The sequence below is a fragment of the Puma concolor genome, chromosome B2 (assembly GCF_028749965.1).
Source record: "Puma concolor isolate L17-30 chromosome B2, mPumCon1.1.hap2, whole genome shotgun sequence".
NCBI classification, from domain to species: Eukaryota; Metazoa; Chordata; class Mammalia; order Carnivora; family Felidae; genus Puma; species Puma concolor.
In genome coordinates, this window is record NC_141671.1 from 78433728 (window position 1) to 78455498 (window position 21771).

The 21771-nt window shown below is 39.7% G+C and overlaps 1 protein-coding gene across 6 annotated transcripts in view; it reads right to left on the reverse strand.

Annotated features, from left to right (window-relative positions):
• The window catches only part of SYNCRIP (synaptotagmin binding cytoplasmic RNA interacting protein), a 31721-nt gene extending 9950 nt beyond the window's left edge, over positions 1-21771 (reverse strand). For 3 of the 6 annotated variants that reach the window (XM_086707359.1, XM_086707358.1, XM_086707357.1), the window contains exons 1-10: positions 20716-20848; positions 19188-19347; positions 18402-18520; positions 18178-18285; positions 15636-15749; positions 15359-15535; positions 4724-4859; positions 3556-3761; positions 1024-1173; positions 589-710 (exon numbers count right to left, since the gene is read on the reverse strand). In XM_086707359.1, coding sequence (XP_086563485.1) covers positions 589-710; positions 1024-1173; positions 3556-3761; positions 4724-4859; positions 15359-15535; positions 15636-15749; positions 18178-18285; positions 18402-18520; positions 19188-19335 — 1280 coding nt within the window. In that variant the 5' untranslated portion in view covers positions 19336-19347; positions 20716-20848. Of the gene's footprint in view, positions 1-588; positions 711-1023; positions 1174-3555; positions 3762-4723; positions 4860-15358; positions 15536-15635; positions 15750-18177; positions 18286-18401; positions 18521-19187; positions 19348-20715; positions 20913-21664 lie in introns of those variants that run through there. The other 3 variants (XM_086707362.1, XM_086707361.1, XM_086707360.1) reach the window with 3 other exon arrangements.

Consider the following 21771-nt stretch of genomic DNA (forward strand, 5'->3'; position numbering starts at 1 on the left):
TATCCTTTAACAGATACTCTAGAAAGATCCAATTTATGCAATACATTACACTTAGTTGTTTTTTTACCTCAATACTATGTTATTTGATTAACTATACTCTTTTTCATTTTTCAAAACCCATATATGAAATCTCTGAGATGGCAACAGGCACTATGTATTGGTTAAAAAGCCTCTTTCAGATATAGAGGAAGCAGAGTTTATCATAATTGGGAGATTTAATATTTTCTACCTCTGAGGGAAAAAACTCTCCATCCTTTAACCAAATATATGAACGCTTGTGGACAGCTAATATTTAAAACATATAATTCAGGAGCACATTCTGTAAAACATAGCAGGAAATACCCTAGACTGATTTTCATTTATTACACAGAACTCTAGTTATTTAGAATTATGATTATTTTCACAAGTATGACCAATAGCAACAGCTCAATACACATTTCTTGAAATTCTGGGCATTTCTCAGTGGCTCAAAGCTTTCAAGTATTCTTTCAGAAATAAAGGCATGTTATGCAATTATTTAACAGGTTTGAGCAATACTTGTTTTTCATTAATCTACCAACATTTTAAATTTAGACAATTTTCACTTACATTTGATTCTTTGCTGCTTGCCTCTGAGCTTTTCTTTCTTTCCTTTTCTGATCTGGTGGCTTAGCAAAAACAATTTCAATATTTTCTCCCTCCAAATCTTTGCCATTCATTTCTTCCATAGCCTTAAAAAATGAGGTACTCATCAACAGAGAGGACTTTAACAATTTTAATTCATTTGAAGTCAAAAAATCATTTCATTAGTGTTGGAAGGATAAGATCCAATAGGACTGTTAGATTTTTTCTAAAGATCCAGCTCTTCAACTAATTAACTTTTTGACTTAGTTTAGTGAGTTATACAATTTGCTAAGGCCAATAAAGGTTAACTGGAGTAGATTACATGACCTCTTAGTGTCCTTCAACTTTTTAGAATACTCTTGATACTAGAATGACTAAAAATCATTAGTTTAATTTAGATGCCTACAATAGTTCTTTTACCTTGACAGCACCATCTCGCTCATCAAAATGAATGAAGGCATAATCTTTTAGTTTCTTCACTCGTTCCAGTTTCCCAAACTGACTAAATGCTTTTTCTAAAATCTCTTCTGTTACAGTATTGGCAAGGTTACGTACAAACAGCACTTTTACCTGAAAATTAAGAAAAAAACAGAAATTCTCTGTGTATTTCCAAAGGGTTCAATTTCCAGGGATGCCACCACCCCACCCACCATACATAGTTTTAGTCATTACCCATTAGACAAGTATCAGAAATATAATATGACTAAGTTTTCAACTCATTTGAGTAAAAACCGAGGAATGACTGCTAGATCTGATGAGTGAAAAACCTGAACAGACACCTCATCAAAGATACAAGCATACGAAGAGATGCTCAACCTGACATCCTTAGAGAACTGCATTTAAAAACAACAATGAGGGGCGCCTGGGTGGCGCAGTCGGTTAAGCGTCCGACTTCAGCCAGGTCACGATCTCGCGGTCCGTGAGTTCGAGCCCCGCGTCGGGCTCTGGGCTGATGGCTCGGAGCCTGGAGCCTGTTTCCGATTCTGTGTCTCCCTCTCTCTCTGCCCCTCCCCCGTTCATGCTCTGTCTCTCTCTGTCCCAAAAATAAATAAACGTTGAAAAAAAAAATGTTTAAAAAAAATAAAAACAACAATGAGGGGCACCTGGCTGGTTCAGTCGGTGGAACACACAATTCTTGATCTCGGGGTTTTAAGTTCAAAGCCCCACACTGGGTGTAGAGAGTAGTTTTTAAAAATCTCTTTAAAAACAAAAACAATGAAATGCCACCACATACCTATTAGAATGGCCAAAACCCAACACTAACACCACCCAATGCTGGTAAGGATATGGAACAGAAACACTGCTAGTGGAAATGCAAAATGGTACAGCCACTGTGGAGAACAGTTCAGTTTTTTTATAAAACTAAACATACTTTACCATACAATCTGATGATTGCACTTTTTGGTATTTACCCAAATGGGTTGAAAACATGTCCACATAAAAACCTCATATGGTTGTTTACAGCAGCTTTATTCATAACTGTCAAAATTTGGAACCAAAATGTTCTTCAGTAGGTGAATGGATAAATTGCAGTACCTCCAGACAATGGATTATTATTTGGTGTTAAAAAGAAATGAGCCATCAAGCCATGAAAAGACATGGAGGAATCTTAAATGCATGTAACCAAGTACAAGAAGATAATCTTAAAGAGCTACATATTGTATGATTCCAACCATAGGACATTTGGGAAAAGGCAAAACTATGGAGACAATAAAAAATCAATAGTTGTCAGGGGTTAGAGGGGATGGTGGGGATGGTAGGGATGGGGGAATCAGGGAGGATTCCTAGGGTAGTAAAACTATTCTGTATGATGCTATAATGAATGCATATCATACATTTGTCAAACCCATAAAACGTACAATAGAATAAATCCTAACATGAACTATTGACTTGAGAGTATATAAGAACTCTGTAAGTTTTTCAAAATAAAGCAAATAACGCTTAACAGTTTTTATTAAATTAGTAATTACTTTGTAATCAATGTAATCAAAGATGGAGGTGGTCATTTCCTACTAATGTGAATTCCATGCCTTGAGGTAGTTGTTGAACACTTAACACAGGTGGTCAAAACTAGTTAGAATCTGCTTCTGAAAGGTGGATAAAGAAGGGAGGGAGCATTCAAAATACTGACAAATTCTTTCAATCCAGAAATCGCCTCAAAGTACAGTTATAAAAGTTGACCCTTTGTTAGGAAACATCATTTCCTCCTAAAATACCTGAAATAACACCTGAATTTAAAAATCCAGTAAGAACTTAATAGGCCAATGGAAAAAATAATATGAAGTATTTTGTCCTCAAGACTACTTATCCTTTAGTAATATTCATAGTTCTGGCATTCACACTACTTTCTTGATTTAAGTGAATGAGCTGTATTTGCTAGCCTATCACCATTAAGAGGGTTTCTTAAATGACAAAGAGTAGAATAACTTAACTAGAACTGCACTAGTGAGTAAAGTGTTGACTCAAGAGATGTTTGTTCTCATAGGATGTCTCAACTGACTGCTGAAGCAGGATACCTAATAATAGCTAAACCTTGTAACTGCAGCAGCTCTGCTGAGGCCAATACAGTTCACTATTTTTAGGAGTAGGACTTTTAACACAAAAACCATGAAAGCTAATGGCGCCATTCTCAAAAATGCAAAAATTGCTCTTAGAATACACACAAAACTGATGGTGAATTATTACTTCCACAGCATGTAGGCTAACTACTCATCATCATGAGAATGACAGCTACACAATTATGATCGAGTGTCCACAAATAAGTTTTTATATTTACTCTCTATGCACTTGGTTTTATTTCTGATGTGTGGCCTTAATAAAGAACACTTCTCTCACTTTCAAAAACGTGGTTTTGTGAAAAGTATACAATTCATTTTATAAGTTTCTTACTTCTCTAAAGCCTCCCGAATCCCTTTTGCCACCAACCCATCAAAAAAAACTGACTGTCATTACCTTTGCCATCACTTCAGGATCAGGATCTTCTATAGGATCAGCCCATTCAACAGTTCCAACATTTCCCCAGACCTTGACTTTACCACTCATTAACCTACGCCTTGCCTGGGCAGCTGTTTTGTGATCTTCATATTCAAGGAAGCAAAAGCCTCTGTTTTTTTTCTTGTCATCTGGTTGGTGGTATAAAATGACGTCTGTGAGACCCTCTGAAAATAAGCAACCATTCCAGAAAAATTAGGTAAAATAAGAAAAAAAAAGATCAAAGGATTTTTCTAATACTTGAATATAAAAATGAAAAATAATCTCTTTTCTTTGAAGAGGACTCTCAAAAACATTGGTCCAGATAACTGACCTAATACACACACCTTCCAAGTGTTCTCAACACAAAAATCCCCATGAAAAAAAATGTATTCTTTTTAATTAGACCCAAGGACTATTCTTCCATTAAATGACAAGGGGCATAAAATTTTTACATAACAATTATAAAAATGGCAGTGTAAGTCACATATGGTTAGACACTTTTCTCATTATGTAAATAAACATTAAAATTCCTTTTGATGGCACTTTCCTGGCCTCAGATATCAGTAACTATTTCAAATGAGATATTAGTATCACGTAAGATTTTGAATGTTCCTGGAGACTGGTAACAGTCTGATAATCTGCTAAATATTCTAGGCAGACAAAACAATAAAATAATAAAAGCAGCTTGATTTGGTCACTATTCTAAAAAATGCTTTAGATTTCAAAGAAATTACACCATACTGACATTGATTATATAATCTCTTGCTTATAAAAATACTTACCATTCCAATAATTTAGAAAATCTAATCATTATGGAAATAATCCCACTAAGAATGTCAAGCTAGCACCTAAAAATGCATAGAACACACAGATTCCAAAACGAGATGCACAGATTCTGCAGATAGTTCAAATCTCAACTGCATTCCTTAAGAACTACACAGCATTCAGCAAGTTATTTCCCAAAACCCTCAGTACCTGTTTTCCTGATCTTACTTACAAAATACAGAATGGAGCTACCTATCTCCCACAGTTGGGAGTAAGAATGCCAGTCAATAAATGTAGTGTTTGTAACAGTGCTTGACATGCAGAAGTATGCAATTACCTTCAGTATTAGAAGTGCATCTCCTTCCACATAAATCCAACTTACCTGTTACTTTGCTAAATTCTTCAAGAATCTGTTCCTTGGTTTTACTCTTAGGAATAGAGCCCACAAAAAGCCTATTGTTGGCCACTGAGATGCAGACACCAATGTGTTTTCCAGAACGAATTTCATGATTATTATACTGAAAGGGGAAGAAGTGTACCATATTTTTAAAATACTTACAAAATATTTTATTATAAATGATTATAAACAAAGATGCAACTTTTTAGGCAAATTTCAATGCTATGTTTATCAAGTATTTTTATCCTTTAAAAATATAGTTAGCATACGTAAGAGGAAATTGTAATCTGCGACAGATATGAAGATTACACTGACAAAACACTTAAAAAGTTTATGAATTAAATTAATGCAAAAATTTGTTAAATCCTTGAAACTTAGGAAACTTGGTAAGTTAGGAATCCGGTCTATGAGCAGCTTAAATTCAAAACTGCTGATTCCACAATACTTTAATTTCTACTTAAATTCATCCTGGCAACCAGTTATCCTCATGCAAGAGAAATGGGATTCAAATACAAACAAGCTTTCTGCCTTTCTGTTAACCAGCATCAAATCTATTTTTTTCCATCTCCCTTTCACTCTTGTAAGAAGTTGCAATAAGGGATTTTCAGCTTCAAATATAAGTCTAAAAGGAGAGAACCTTCTTTTCCTGAATCCAACCCTACTTTTTTCCCCATTTCATTTTCAACAAACCTACAACAAGGTTGAAAAAAAATAAGTGGACTGATTAGGGTGCACATATAGAAGCAACTATAAAACTACAGTAAAAAGTCAAGTCTTCGTGTAACCCATACCCCATAGAAGGATGAGATATTTATTATACAGGCAAAACCCAATCTGTCAAAGTCACAAATCTACTAATCAGTATGATTTACAAACCGAAGTTCAAAAATATTCAAGTTATCAGGGAAAGTGAATTATTTATATTACACAGTTAAAACTACCTCAAAATTTCATGTTAGCAATAATGGTAGCAGCAGTTACAATTTGATTAATCCCCCACACCTGGCCTCAAAATCTGTTTTGAGTATGTGCAAGTGGAGCTATAAACACTAAAGAATCAACATAAATTTCCATACAATTTATAGGCCAGCCTTATAGCCAAAGTGAAACCATTCCTCTCCCATTTTGAAAGTAAGCTTTATACCCCATGTGGGGCTTGAACTCACAACCCTGAGATCTAGTTGCATGCTCCATTGACTCAGCCAGCCAGGCACCTCTCCTCTTCCATTCTTGCATTAAAGGTACATCAGGTGCAAGACAAGAAAGTATACAGTAAGTCAGAAAATCAATTCCTCCCTGTCCCTTTCTCCATCTCCAGATACTCAAAATCTAACATGAAATTCAAATGTCCTTCCTCCACTTCAAAACGGCTTTGTACTTTCTACCTCACTGATTCAATTCGTGCTATCAAAGTCTCTGGTCATCATGATCCCAGGATTATTTATATTCTCTACACTTATGCCAGAGACTTTAAAAAAAAAAAAAAAAAAAAAAGGAAAGAGGACAAGGGTGCACAGCTGGCTCTGTCAGTGGAGCATGCAACTCATGATCTCACAGTCATAAGTTCGAGCCCCACAACTGGGCATGGAGCCTACTTACAAAACAAACAAAAAAAGAGATGACAGTTTTTGCCTATTGAAAACAAACTCAATGACTCCCCATCACCACTAGATAAAGTTCAAATACTTGGACATCACATAAGTTTATCCTAAAATTCCTAGTATGTCCTCCTTCTCTCCACAACACTAAAATCTTAGCTACTTACACCTGAGTTCTCAAACAGCTTTTAGACTGCTAAGCCGCTGAATAAAATGCTTTCTCTGAAACTTCCATCATCCAAACTCCAGATTTGAGCTCACTGTGCAATACCTACATCCTAAAAAACAGGTCAACAAAACACCCTTCTACGCTTAACACAAACCAACAGTTCTAAAAGGAGTGATTTTGCTCCCCAGGGGACATTTGACAATGTCTAGAGACATTTTTGGTTGTCAATTAGGGATGTGGGCTTACTGCTGGTTATTTAGTGGGTACGAAGGCCAGAGATGATACTAAATATCCTACAATTCAGAGGATAGCCCAGTAAAACAGAATTATCAGATCTAAAATATCAACAGTACTGAGGCTGAAAAAGCCTGCCACAACTTTTTCCCCCATGGCATTTATATTAAGACCAAAAACCTCTTAAAACTAGAAATATATAGATTACCTGCAAACAGTAGTGCTATGGCTGAATCCATCATTGTATGGGATTATGAACAAGTAGACTACAATACCTTATAACAAATAAATTAATCTAAGAAACACAAATTACTTTTAAGACACGTGCATTCCCTAGATTTTAATAATCTAGCATCAGAACACAACCTTAATGACAAATCAATGGCTTTCAATTTGATCTAATCTGTAACCCCAGGAGTTGACAAAAACTAAGATATCAGAAAAACAGAAAAAAATACATAATATTCAAATGTGAAAATAAGAGTTATTCTGAAGATGACAGAACTTGGCATAGTTTTCCTTCTGTGTTTTTCATTTTCCAAAAGTTCTAAGAGCTAGACCTGTTTACTATAAGGAAACATCTAAATCTAAGTTTTAAAAAACTTAGAAAAAAAAAAAGTTGTGGGGCACCTGGGTGGCTCAGCTGGTTACACATCTGACTTGATTTCAGCTCAGGTCATGATCTTACAGTTATGAGCTCTGCACTTGGGTGTGTGTTGCTTAAGATTCTCTCTTCCTCTGCCCCTCCCCTGCTTGCACGCATTGTCTCCCTCTCTCAAAAAAAAAAAAACAAAACAAAAAAAAACTTGTTAAAAAAATAGAATTCTTAGTTATAACACGTCCATCAACATTTAACAATTCTGCTTCAAAGTAGTAATGACTGTTTCTGTTATTATTTACAGAAGAAAAGCTTCTTCACTTCTAATTCATCATCACTTGCCCTGCTAATAAGGTTTACCAATCCTGGATAGATAGAAGGTTATTTAGGATGACTGTGGTCTCTAAACAGTATAAGTGACACGAAGATTTATTGGGACTTCTAAACTAAACTATAATGCTTCATCCACATTTTTTTTAATTAAAAAAAGATAAAACAATTAGAGCTAACACACAGAGAGTAAACTGGCTCTTCAATTAAAATAAATCATTAAAGGGGCAAAGGAGACCCTCTGGGCATATTGTCCAAAAAAGCAAAAGTACCCAGAGGGGCGCATGGCTGGCTCAGTAAAGCACAGCATCCAACTCTTGATCTCAGGGTCGGGGGATTACGCCCACATCTGGTGTAGAGACTACTTAAGAGAAGGGGGGAAAAGTACACCGTACCCAGCAATAAGCATTTCTTGAAGCAGTGCCCTATTAAACATGCATTTTTATGTGCATCTGAATTATTTAACGGTTCTCACTCTTTAATAATTTTAAGACCAATCTATCACCATAAATTCACAAACGTTGCACCCCAGCAGGTGGGTAACAGTGAGATGAGTGGCAGAAGGGCATGTTGAAACTGTTCTGAACCTTAACACAGATTCTAATGTAATGCTGATAAATCGTCTAACTCTCAACAGGTAATACATCAGGACACTATCACAGTATCAAAATTAACAACAACAAAAAAAAAACGTGATGCCTTCCAACAAGGAAGTTGGGCGGTGATGTTAAGATATTTAAAAAATCTAGCTTTCAGGGACACTTGGGTGGCTCAGTTGGCTAAGGGTCCGAATTGGGCTCAGGTCATGATCTCACAGTTCGTGAGTTCGAGCCCCAAATCGGGCTGTCAGCCAAGATCAGCCAAGATCTGATGTCAGTCAGATCCTCTGTCTCCCTCTCTCTGCCCCTCCCCAGCTCGGCACGTGCTCCGTCTCTCTCAAAAATAAACATTAAGGTCGGTGGAGTGGCTCAGTCAGTTGGTTAAGCGTCCCAACTCTTGGGTTTAGGCTCAGGTCAGGATTTCACTGTTTCTAAGTCTGGGCCCTCCAACAGGCTGTGTGCTGACAGCATGGAGCCTGCTTGGGATTCTGTCTCCCTCTCTCTGCCTCTCCCCTGCTTGCTCTCTGTCTCTCTCAAAATAAATAAACTTTAAAATATATAAATAAGATAAACATTTTTAAAGAATCTATCTTCCAGATTCAGTATCATAGTGAGGTGACCAAATAAAACAAAGATGAACTTTGAACATGAATCAATACAGTTTCACTCTTTCAGAACACCAAAACTGGAGTTGTACAGTACAGAATATTCCCACCATCTAGGCTTAAAATCTCAAGTCACTTTTTCCTGCCGTCGTAGCCAGTCAGTCACCAAATGCCCCCAAATTTAGCAATCTCAGATTTGGAATCTAACTCACAAGTGGTTTTTCAGTCCTAACTCTTCCCACAGCAGCAAAGCCACTACCTCCTCAGCCTGCTTTATTCTTAAACATTTCTTAAGTAGAAAATACTGAAGCCAAAATCTAATTCCCTAAAAATTCTACAATAACTATAGATTTTCTTCCCCAGATGACAGCACTTCATATACTCCACACAATGCTCAGGATTTAGCTGTTCTCTAAACCTGGCTAATCATTCTTTCTCTGATACTGGCAAACTAATGTGCCTCCCAAGAGTGTCACCAAATAGTGATATCCATAACATAATACTGTAGACACAGACTGAGATTGAGGAATCTAGAATAAATTGGAGACTATTGCTAATCTTCCACTTCTAAACATTTTTCTGTAACACAACAGTCCATGATTACCTGAGCTTATTTGGCAACCACACCACACTGCTTACTTACACTACAGCTTACTTGTGAAATCAGTTGTATATAGGACTTGACGTTTGTCCTGACTCAATTCCATCTTGCTGGTGTTAACTATCTGTTTCAGGCTATCACAATCTTTTAAGATTCTGATTTTTGTCGGGGCGCCTGGGTGGCGCAGTCGGTTAAGCGTCCGACTTCAACCAGGTCACGATCTCGCGGTCCGTGAGTTCGAGCCCCGCGTCGGGCTCTGGGCTGATGGCTCAGAGCCTGGAGCCTGTTTCCGATTCTGTGTCTCCCTCTCTCTCTGCCCCTCGCCCGTTCAAGCTCTGTCTCTCTCTGTCCCAAAAATAAATAAACGTTGGAAAAAAAAATTAAAAAAAAAAAAAAAAAAAAAAAAAAAGATTCTGATTTTTGTCATCCAGGGCATTTATCACTCACTACATGAAGACTCAAGTCACCAGACATATGACAGCAGTCCAGCTATGCCTTGATTTATAAATCATTGATAAAAATTAGAATGGAACATATAGCTTACCATCACCTATTATTTCTCCTTTGAAAATCTCTAGCCTCTCTCCTTTCTATATAGCTGCCACTTTCCTGGTCTTTCTTCTCTTCATCCAAACATTCTTCATTATTCTGTTTTTTATACCATGCTACCCACATTAACACTCGAAAGTTTAATGGCACCATGGAAACTTAGCCCCAAAGTCATGACTACTACCTTCTGGCACTGACTTTATACTATACTAGTTTCATCTCCCATTTCCTTCAACAATACACTGCTTCAACCAGATTACCTATTTCCTTTCACTGTCCTGCTCAAACTTCATCACAAAGCCTTCCAAAATAACCCCAACACAATCTATGCCTTCATCCCTGTTAGCATCTGAAAAAGGCATTTGCATCCCTGTTACCCTCTGAACGATGCATCTGTGTCCTATAAAATCATGAACTCAATCAAACTACCAGGTAGGTCCAAAGTCTTCATGTTAAACACACTATTTGCTAAAGTGCTACAAAGTATGTCGTGGACCTATCTTGTCAACTGCATTCATCAAAATGGTTTTATACATGCTACACTAGTGTACATCAACCACTTCAGTGAATAAAACCCATCAGTGCCTATCAAAACCATAACTGTTTTAGTTTTTTTTTTTTTTTACATTTATTTTTGAGAGACAGAGCACAAGTGGGGGAGGGGCAGAGACAGAAGGGAGACACAGAATCTGAAGCAGGCTCCAGGCTCTAAGTTGTCAGCACAGAGCCCGACGCGGGGCTCGAACTCATGAACTGTGAGATCATGACCTGAGCCAAAGTGGGAAGCTTAACCGACTGAGCCACCCACGAGCCCCAAAACCATAACTTTTAATATGCAAATAGAGATCAACTATTCCAGTATTTGTAATATAGGCACTATTAGCATTTTCAGCAGGGTATTTATTTCTATTATCTAGGACTGCAATGGACACTAAAATGCCAGTGGCCCTGAGCTCCAATTCGAGCAGCACACCACAGAAATACATATACACACTTGCCTGCCCTTCTTCCCGGTCTTTGGGACAACAACAAACACTACACATTTGGATATTTCCAAATATCCCCCTGGGGATGAGGGGGAAAGCATTACCCCCTATAAATGTACATTAATTCAAAGTTGACACTGAATACATAATTACAAACGGAAATCAGAAAACCTTTAAATACTAATATGGGACTATAGCTAATATGGGAAATATAAGTTCTTGGGTCATAAATAATAGATTAGATGACACTAGTCAGCCAGTCAGGTTATTTATCTAGCACCTACTGAATTATTACATAGTGGCACTGTTGTAAATGTCAGGGATACAGGAAAAAAGAGCTTGTATGCTGGAGGAGAGAGATAAGCAAATACTTTACAAAGCCAAGAAATAATTTTAAGTACATCTGAGCATTCTATTTTATTGTGTTCATGATACAGTCACAGAGCAAGTGGGTGGTAAGCTGCTCAAAGTCAGGAAAGGCCTTCTAGGAAGACCTGATCTATAAGAAGGCAGTAGCCATGGTAGCTGGGGGAGTGTTCAAAAGCGGAAGAGCAGAAGGTGGCCTTGAGATGGAAATGGTCACAGCTTATGTGGGAGGCGAAGTATGGACGGAGGAGTAATAAAGAAAAAAAGAAATGTAAGCAGAAACTTGATCAGATAAGGCCTTGTTTGGAAGCCATTATTAAAGTTTTCAGCATGGGAATGTTGTGAACTAACCTATGCTGTTGAATGGTAACACTGTAAAGGGGCAATGGAAAGCAGTGACTAGATAGAAGCACTCTTTGAATGGTACTTTAGACTAATGTGGTAGCAATGTAGATAGATGCCAAAAATATTCTGGCAGCAGAAACAGAACTTATTTCCTGTGCTCCTTTTTAACACTACCTAAGTGACTACATAATTAAAGAATTAGGCTACCTGATGACATAATTTATATTGCTGGCTTTAAACTGTTAGGTCTGGTCAACGATAAGAACTCAAACTAAACAAACCTGGTATCGAACTAAAGCTATATGGCCTCCTATAAGTCACCCAGGCTATTTACTCTTCTACAGAATGAAGATAATTCCAGTTGCTTTAAAAAATAGGTAGTATTTAAAGGTAATAATGTAACACCCTAGCACAGCTCCTGTGTCTTAACAAGCACTCAACAGGTAACTATTATTCACCTTTCACAAACTTAGCTCCTGCTTCCCTGGCAAGATTTTCATCATTTGGCAATAAATTTATTGCCCAAAATACGAAGCAAACGTTGGCTGAAAACCAGTCATTTAAAAAGTCTACAGGTGCTTAACTTCATGCCTCTTTTTCAGCTGTTATTATCAATTAACCTATTTTTATAAGTAATTCAGATGCAAATTTAAAATCCACAAAAATTTTTTAAAGTAAACTCTACCCCCAAAGTGGGGCTCAAACTCACGGCCCTGTGATCAAGAGTCACATGCTCTAGGAACTGAGCCAGCCAGGCACCCCAGAATCCACAATAGGTTTTAATCTGGGGGACAGGGAGGGGAGGGATTATTCCTGGATCATACCAAAAATAAGGCCAAATACATAATCTTTTTTTTTAAAGTAAATTCTACACCCAACATGGGGTCTGAACTCATGACCCAGAGACGAAGAGTCACATACTCTACCAACTGAGCCAGCCAGACTATCTCGATCTAAAGGTACTCAGGACACTCAAAGGACAGGAAAGCAAAAAGAAATGGTCTTCCTGCTTCCATCTTGTCTGATCTATAAATAATCCCAAATAGACATTTTTTTAAAACTTATTATCTACAACTAGAATGACCATTCTATTAATCTTCTATAAAAATTCACCTTGGATATTGGTGTAATTCAAGTAGACTCTCATGACATGACACAAGAAGGGACAGTTTTCAAAATATGCTCCCTTAAAGAACACATTTAGAAGAGTACTCATTTCCACAATACTAAATAGCAAAGGACGTCCTCGTTAACTTGATTTATTTCTCTAGAATATTTCATTTCCTCAAAAGTCTAGTCCTCCCTTTTTACTGTTACATTACGGCAAGCCTCCCAATTCTGTTATCAACATAATCCTACCACAGTAAAACACCCTTTAAGAAAAAGCAACGATGTAGGGCACCTGGGTGGCTCAGTCGGTTAAGTGTCCAACTTCGGTTCAGGTTACGATCTCGCGGTTCGAGCCCCACATCAGGGTCTGTGCTGACAGCTCAGAGCCTGGAGCCTGCTTCAGATTCTGTCTCCCTCCCTCTCTGCCCCTCCCCAGCTTACACTGTGTCTCTCTCATTCTCAAAAATATTTAAAAATTTAAAAATAAAATAAAAAATTTTTAAAAAAGCAACGATGATATATCCATTTCACCCTAGTGGATATAGTGGTAAAACCATTACAAAATGCAAAACTTCCTAATCTATCAGATAGGAAAAAATAAACATGTTCCCAGATAAGGACTCCAATCACAAAACCAGAAAAAATGTAAAAAAGAACAAGAATTATTATTAGTTCCTGGATAAATTAAAATGGCTGGCTAGCTACCTATGTTACTTTCTGAATTATAACTGAAAACTAACTATATTAATGAGACTACATCCTAAGCCCACAGCAATGCAATTTTGGACTGTATTATTTGTTAAGCCAAGGCAACTGCCCAAACTGAAACATTATTTCATAATGACTATTTACTGGCACTCAAAATCGTCATGTTACAATAGGATTATAGATCATCTTCCTCTAATGAAGTATTTTTTATGGATTTTGGACATTGTCTACAAATACTGCAGTGAGGACCTGCCATAAATAGTGCATTTTGGTAGCAAGAATTAAGTGGCCTACAAATGTTGGTTTAATGATTCCTTTTAAAAATGTTAATACACAAATCACCACTTATACACTAAGTAACCACCCTTGTTAAACAATAAAAGCTTTATGTAATACCTAGTATATAAAATGGGTCTGAAATTAATGGTAAATTCTGTACTAGCTTGCTGCAGTAAGATAGTTTGCTGCCTTCTCATTCACATTTCCGTATTAAAATTTACTGCTACTCTATTGCTACCTGGCAAAAATGTTCTATTTGTTTATAGATTAAACCAGATGATTTCTAAAGTTATCTTTCCAGAACTCTAAAAAGTCCTTAATTTTACATGAACTGCTCAAAACTAAAATTTTGACAGCCCAAAGGTTACAAGTGAATGGTTCCGTATAGAACTATAGCTGCTCTGAAATAGGAAGCATTCTTTAAATGAGGGAAAAATCACCCATGATTTAAAAGTACCTAAACTCCCAAATTCTTTTTTAGAGACACCACCTATAATCGTTCAAGCAGCACTATTCTAATGTTAAGTTTTTATCATAGTCAATTACATACACCAAATGAGAAATTCAATCACCATGGAAAGCAAAACAAAGTATAGTTGGCTTTTCCCCTTAAGGTATGCCTTAAAATGTAGACCATCTGATGGTGAGGAAAGGAAAAATTCAGGAAAAAAAAATCCAAGGATTTTAAGATTGTTTAGTATCCCCTACAAAATATGTAAGCCAATAAGGCAAATTTAACAAATATCTGCCATAGTGGACAATTTTACAAAAGTTCCTCCCCAGTTTACTTTTTGATACATTTCTTGGGTTGAAATTAACCCTTGACCTCTTCAATTATAAAATGTAGAATCCATGTGAGCCACAAAATTTAATAAAACTAGTTTAAAGAAGAGCTAAGCCATAATTTGATTAAAGCTCTTTTTTTAAAGTTGGCAACGTAACTAGGTCTTCACACCTTACATCTGGTACTTTAAATCAAATATTGCCACTCAGCATGAAATCTTTTATTTCATGAACTAGAAGTTTGTCATCACAATGTCTTTATATTTTATAGAAAGAGGAATGGCCCAGGTACAGCCACAAAGTAAGGAAGGCCTACCTATTACAGTCACTTTCTTAAATCTTTTAACATTCCTATTAAAAAAAAAAATCACCAAACCAGATGTTTCAAAGAATAACTCAGAATTCTGATACAGTGCCTTATATATAGATCCTCAGTCAGGTACAGCCAGAAAATAAGAAAGCCCTACCTATTAGTTACTTCCTTAAATCTTTTAACATTCCTATTAAAGAGTAAAAAAATCACTAAGCTACATGTTTCAAAGAACAAGTAACTCAGAATTCTGACACTGTGCCTTATATATAGATCCTCAGTCCAGTCAACTACACATATAAAGAATACTGCTACAATAACTACAACAAAGAATGTAAAAGTGCCTAATCAGCACTTCAAAAAACATTTGGTTAACTCTTAGGCAAAATAAGAAAAAACTTGACTTTAATTAAAGACAGTGAATGTGAAGACTGGAAGAAAAAAACTTACCAGTTTAACAGCCTCCTGAGCGGCTTCTTTTGTACAAAAAGTGACAAACGCATAACCTCTATTGAGACCAGTGAGTGGATCCATCATTAGACGAAGATCCCATATCGGTCCAGCTTTCTCAAATAATGGAACAAGTTCATCCTCAAACAGATCTCTTGGGATCTTCCCCACAAATATCTGTAAATTAAACATGAAGTAAAAAACCATGGAGAGTTTCTTTAGGAAACCAGATACCTGCGCATTTACTACAAAAGGTACAAGTTTTTAGTTTCTTTACCTCAGTGCCAACAGAAGGCTGCTGACCTGAATAAACGGAATCTGGAGGCGGTCCCCCATACTTCCTCTGTCCAGTGGTCACATCAAGTGTGTAGCCTGTTCTTTCCAATAGTGCCTTGAAAAGTTCAAATGTCATTAATACATTTAATTCACAAGACCACACCCATGCATTTCACAGTTAAAAATCAATCTTGTTCAAAGCATTCCATTTACCTTGGCAACAATCCCTACAGTTTTCTGGTATGTTTTAGAATTTCTCCTTTAATGTACCCTTGTAGTAGCTCTAATTTTTAATGAAAATTTCAGGGCCCTACTCAAATTATTTCTGGTTTCCAATTAACTAGTGTTTAGCAAACAAACAACTAATATTGATTCATCAACATCTTTCAAGCCAGGGTCTGTACCTGTTCTGCTAATTTCTCCTAACTGTACCTAATTTGCTTGAGTTTAATTCTCTCCCAAAGGAGGAACTGGGTAAAGCTCCTTAATAAACTCCCTGTATCCCACACTTCTAATACACACTGCCAGCAATTCTGGGCACCAACCTTTGTAGAAATTACATTCCCTGAGAATGCCCCTTAACCTAGGAGTTACACGAAATATAACAACTTAATTCATCTGACATTCAAGCACCATGCTTCCCCAGATGGCATGGTTCATTCAGAACAAATGAGACCCAAAATGACTTTGAAAACTTTATGTAATTGCAACAATGTGAAATAACTTCTAGGTCTTATCTCCCCTAAAAGTGAACTGTTAAAATTTAAACAGTTCCTATTTACTAATCAGTGGTAGTTTCTCCTATCCCTTGGTATAAGGCAAAAGTACTAGAAAGTTGTCTATAATTAGCCTAAACAAACAAACAAAAAAACCCAAGAATTATTCTCCTCTGCCATCTCAACCAAAGTACAAAACCTGCTTTCTAAATAATAAAATCTAGTAATTGGCTAATAAATTCTGAAAAGAACAAAAACAAAAACAAGCTAACACCAAGCACAATGACAAATTTTATCAAAATGCTGTCAAATGACCTGGGGTCACCTCAGTCTCTAGAAACGAAAATGACTAGACAGATTTCAAACACTTTCTACCCAAAGAACATTAAATATCTGTGAAAAAATACTATGATAAAAAAACTCCTCTATTACTAAACTCTAACAAAAAGGCCCACAAAGTGCTACGTTATTTTGAAGCAGCCTTTTTCTATCATACCCCAATGTTTATTTACGGATGCAACATTGGGCAACAAAAATAAACTGAAATCTATTACTAGAACATAAACTAAACCACTAAATGTCTCATCTTCCCTTTTTCCCATATGTAATCCCTGCACTTTTCACCTTCATCTTTATATGACTTACTTTTTATATCAATCCCTAAAAAATAGAAAAAAACTTATTCTTCAAACATCCTATAAAAGTGTCACTATGTCTTCTTGTTGCAATTTAAGAGACACTAAAGCTTCAAGCCACTCCCTCCCAGACAGAAAAGTCAAAATAAACTTTACATTTTTAATAAAAATTTAATAACCTTACCTCCCAAAATGTAAATTTAATCACAACTGATATAATAAAGACATCTACACTCCATTTCTATGGAAAAAACTGGATTTATGGTTTAAACACAATTCACTCACAGCCTGACCTATAAAAGCCTCAAATATATGAATGACATTAACAGTTAACTCCTTATTCCAAGCTTCCCTCCTCCCATACCATTAAAACATCACTTAACACTCATAATTAACTTTCTTAAACCATAACTCTTGGTTCAAAGAGCATCAGCACACTGTAATAAGAGCACCAGATTAAAACTAGCATGATCACATTTTCTATAAACTGAAACCTCAACACAACTAAAAACCAAAACAACCTAGTTGCATTTGAGGCCATTTATTGCTCTACATGACCTTAAAAAAAAATAACTTCCACTCCCAACCTCAGTTTCTTCACTTGCATTTCCACACTCCTCAATTTTACTGATAAAAGCTGCCTTTAGAAATGAACAAATCAGCCTTAAAATCAACAGTAATAGAAAAGAAGAAGGTTGTGTTAAAAATTCTAAATCCATTTAACTTGGGAGTTTGTGAATTCTAAGATAAGTCAACTGTTAAATGTACACTCCTCACCAAGTATGGGATGAACGGATTCCCTCCCATTTTTGTTCTACTGTCACTAATCTGGACTTCCAGCTTTTCAAAAAATGTTTAGAAATATGGTAGATGGTATTTAGGTCTTTGCTTTAGAATACCAAGAAACACTGATTTAATGCATAAATTAATAACAAGAAAAACTTAAAAGTGAGTTGTTCTAAAAACAGAAATAACTAAAGGCAGGAAACTTTTCAAAAGGCAGTAATTAGAAAAGATTAATAAATTATCTCAGGTTATTAAGTCTCAACATCTTAAAGATGCACACCCACATTTCACATCCAAAGAATATTTATACCAAAGCTTAAAAAAAAAAAAAAAAAAAAGTCCTTGAAAGAACTTAAAAACGACGGGGGGTGGGGGGGGTTAAAAAGAAAAGTTTTTAAAGACATACCTTAATTTTTGCCTCATCTGGTCCTTTGCTAGAATCCGCTACTTTGGTCCCTTGTTTTTCTCTCTGCCTATAAGTCTTCATGACTCCACATAAAAAGGCACTTTTGTTCTATAAAAAAATTTTCCAATCACATTTAACAACGGTCTTATCTGTATCTAATTCAATAAAACAAACTATATCAAAACTACTCATGTTTTTTCTAGTTACACTGACATCAACATTACCTGAACATGAGAGAGATCACTGTCTTTAAACTGCTGAAGAACTGCCAATGCGCCGTCTTCATTGAATTCTTTTAAAGCCTCGATAGCTCTTTCATCTAAGTCACTATGTGCAACCAGCCCTGGAGAAGAGAAAACTGAATTAGTTGTCAACTTTTAATATCTTCAGAAACTTTTTTTAAGAAACCATATTTGCCAATACAGGTACATGCTTGCCAAGTAAGAATTCTTCCATTTCCCTTACCTATATAAGAAACACACATGCTTTAATCATTCTGAACTAAATAAAACCTCTCAACCACACTTACAATGAATCAACTTCTTTTACAAAGTCACATAGTTTCTAAACGCTAAGCATTTCTACAGTAAATATGTAAATCCTAAAATCAACCAACAAAGTACCAAGCATGACAACTGAACCTCTACACGATTTCAAATACCACTAGGAAAAAAGCAACACCCACACCAAGACAGACAAGTCTATAGTTACCAATTATTTAACAAGAACCCTACTATAAAAATACCCCAAAAAGTCACATGGCCTGCTCCCAACATTTAGCAGCTGTTGCTACCATCATATACTTATCCATCTGGCCAGCCAGCCTTTACCTCCTAACCCTTCCTTCTCCCCTCCCTCTACACCTTAACCTCTAGTTCACAACTATCACAACAAGGCAAAACTCTAGTTCCCACACTTATTGGAAACCACAAAAAGTTGCTATTTTAGCTCAAAGCCAGAAATCCAATAGAAAAATTTCATAATATAATTTTGCAAGTGTTAGTTCTTACCTGCAACGTAAATTTCATCTAGTTTTTCAGCAACTTTCTGTGGTAAACCAGCATCAAGCAATGTCTGAAAATTTTCTGAATGGATAACTGCAGAAGTAGTATCCATGGGCTCTTCAGTACCATTTCCATTAACATGTTCTGTAGCCATGTTTCCAGAGATCTGTTCAAACGCAATAAGCAAAATTAAACTAGGATCTTCAAAAAGGGTAGAGGAAATATAAGAGCCCCAATCTTTACTTTCTCTACCAATTTCTACACCAGCCAGCCTGCGCCTCCCTTTAAAGAAGCCTTACAGTCACTATCGCCTGACAAGCCAGATTTGGAGCGCGGGGCAGAGGAGGACAGATTCACTATGTTTTTCCTTAGCACCACCCCTGACTCACCTGCTAACACTCCCTAGGAAAAACCATATTACAAATGGAGCCCAATCAGCAAGAGGACAAGCCAGCATGCCACATGCAGCTGTGGCAATACAGAGAATGAGGTGTGTGGAGAAAGCAAAGCTGGGCTTTTCTCTCTCAAAGGTAAACCCCCAAAGTGCGCGCTTTTCCCGCCTGCCGCTTATAGATCTGTAACAACAGCCAGCGAAGAACAAAGCGCTCACACAAGCTACCTTCCTACCACCCAATTTCTCCACCCTTCACCCCCGCACCCAAAGCCCGCCCCCAACTCCGCACCCAAAGCGGCAGCCTCACCGCTGCGGCCACCAGGAGCCCATTAGAAACACGTGCTCTGCGCCTTCAAATGTCCTACAACTTCCTCCAACGGAAACCCACCGAGTCCCAGGCCAAGACGACCATCACCGACTCCCAACGTCAACCTGAAGCCAAGATCGGAGCCCCCAGAAAGCAGCAGCAGCACAACCTCGCCCCTCCACACCGAGGCCGCGGCGGCGCCAGGCCACAGGCTCTCCCCGCCCCCCCCCCCCCCAGCGCCGCCGTCTCCGCCGTGACACATGGCTCTCTCCGCCCCGGGCGCCGGCGACCCCCGGCCGCCCGCCCGCACCGCCGAGACCTGAGCCGCGGCGCATGGTGCAAGCCCCCACCCCTCTCCCGTCCGTGCAGTGACTGCGGCGCCGGAGCCAGCTGTCCCACCCCCAGACAGAGGCCAGTAACCCGGCGGAGTGAGGGCGTTCCGCGAACTGCCTAACGCCCGCCGGACCGCGAGCACCACCCAAGCTCGCCGCGCGGCTGCGGGACGGGACCAGCTCCTCTCCGCCCACTCCCGCGCCGCGGTGACGGCCACGACAGCACCAACTCCGCCGCCGCTCGCGGTCCGCGCGGGCCATGGGGCCGCCTCCTCCCTGGAGCGCCGCAGACAAAGCCCGAACGGCGGCAGCACATGGAGAATAGAAGGAAGTGGCGGCGCGGGCTGCGGCCTACTCTCAAGCAGCCCCAGTCAACGTGCTCCTCTCCCCCTTGGAATCCATTTTCCAGAAAAGCCGGGTTCTCCCCACACCTCCCTCGCCCAGCACACTCCACAATGTCACGGTGCTCCCCTCCCAGACCCGGGTCCTGGCGGTCGTTACCTCCCCGTTGGGCTGCGGCGGAAGAATCCTGTCCGAGGAGATCGGGTTGCGGGAAACGCGTGCTCGCTGCTCCCTGTGTCCGGCGCGAGTGGAGCTGTTGTAAAATGGCGGCCGAAGCTCACGCCGCTGGCAGCAAACCCGATCCAGTTCCACTCGCCTCCGAGCGCGCTCCCGGTGCGCGCGCGCGCGCCCGCGTGACCCCCCCCTCTCCCTCCCCTCCCTCGCGCGTCCGCTTCTCTCACTCCCTCTGCCCCTGCCCTCCTCCAGCTCCTCCTTCTCCCCCTACCACCACCGCCACCGCCACCACCACCACCACCAGCAGCAGCCTCCGTCCGCCTCCTTCTCTCGGTCTTTCTTCTTCCCTTCCCTGCTCCTTTGCCCCACCACTCCCAGTCCCGTCCGCGGCCGCTCAGGCACGAGTGACCGCCTTTCCCCTCCTCGCTCGAACGCTCGCTCACACCCTCCCTCGCTCGCTCTCTCGACTCCGTCCCCCAGTCCCAGCCGAGTCGGCTCCTCTCTTTCTCTCTCCCGCGCTGACGTGACGACGTAGCCTACGCCTCGGGACGCGCGCCCGCGGGCTCCGCCCCCACGCCCCGCCACCTCCCTTGCTCCTCACCTCCCGGGGGAGGGGGACGCAAGACCCCGCCCTTCCGCTCCGGCAGCGACGGAGGGGCCGAGAGTGAATGAAAGACCCGCCCCTTCCCTTCCCGACACTCCCCCTCCCGCTCTCCTCCAGGCGGGGCGGGCCGGCTCAGCGTGTCCCACTCGTTCTCCTTTGTCAGGAGACAGGCATCTCCCCACCCCGCCCCACCCCCCCCCCCCACCGCAGCACCACGCGCACGCCACCCCCACCGAGCTCCTGCCCGTCCCAACCCCCGCCCCGTCCCGGGCCCGCGAGGCACGGGGCGAGGGGCGCGGAACGCTACCGCAGCTGCTTGAGGACACCCACCGATCCGTGCGCGCCCGGCCCCCGCCCCCGGCGCCGCGGCCGCGTAGCCGTTCGCGGCGGTGTCCACGCCGCCGCCGCCCGGCGCTCTTCTCGCTCGGGAAGCTGCA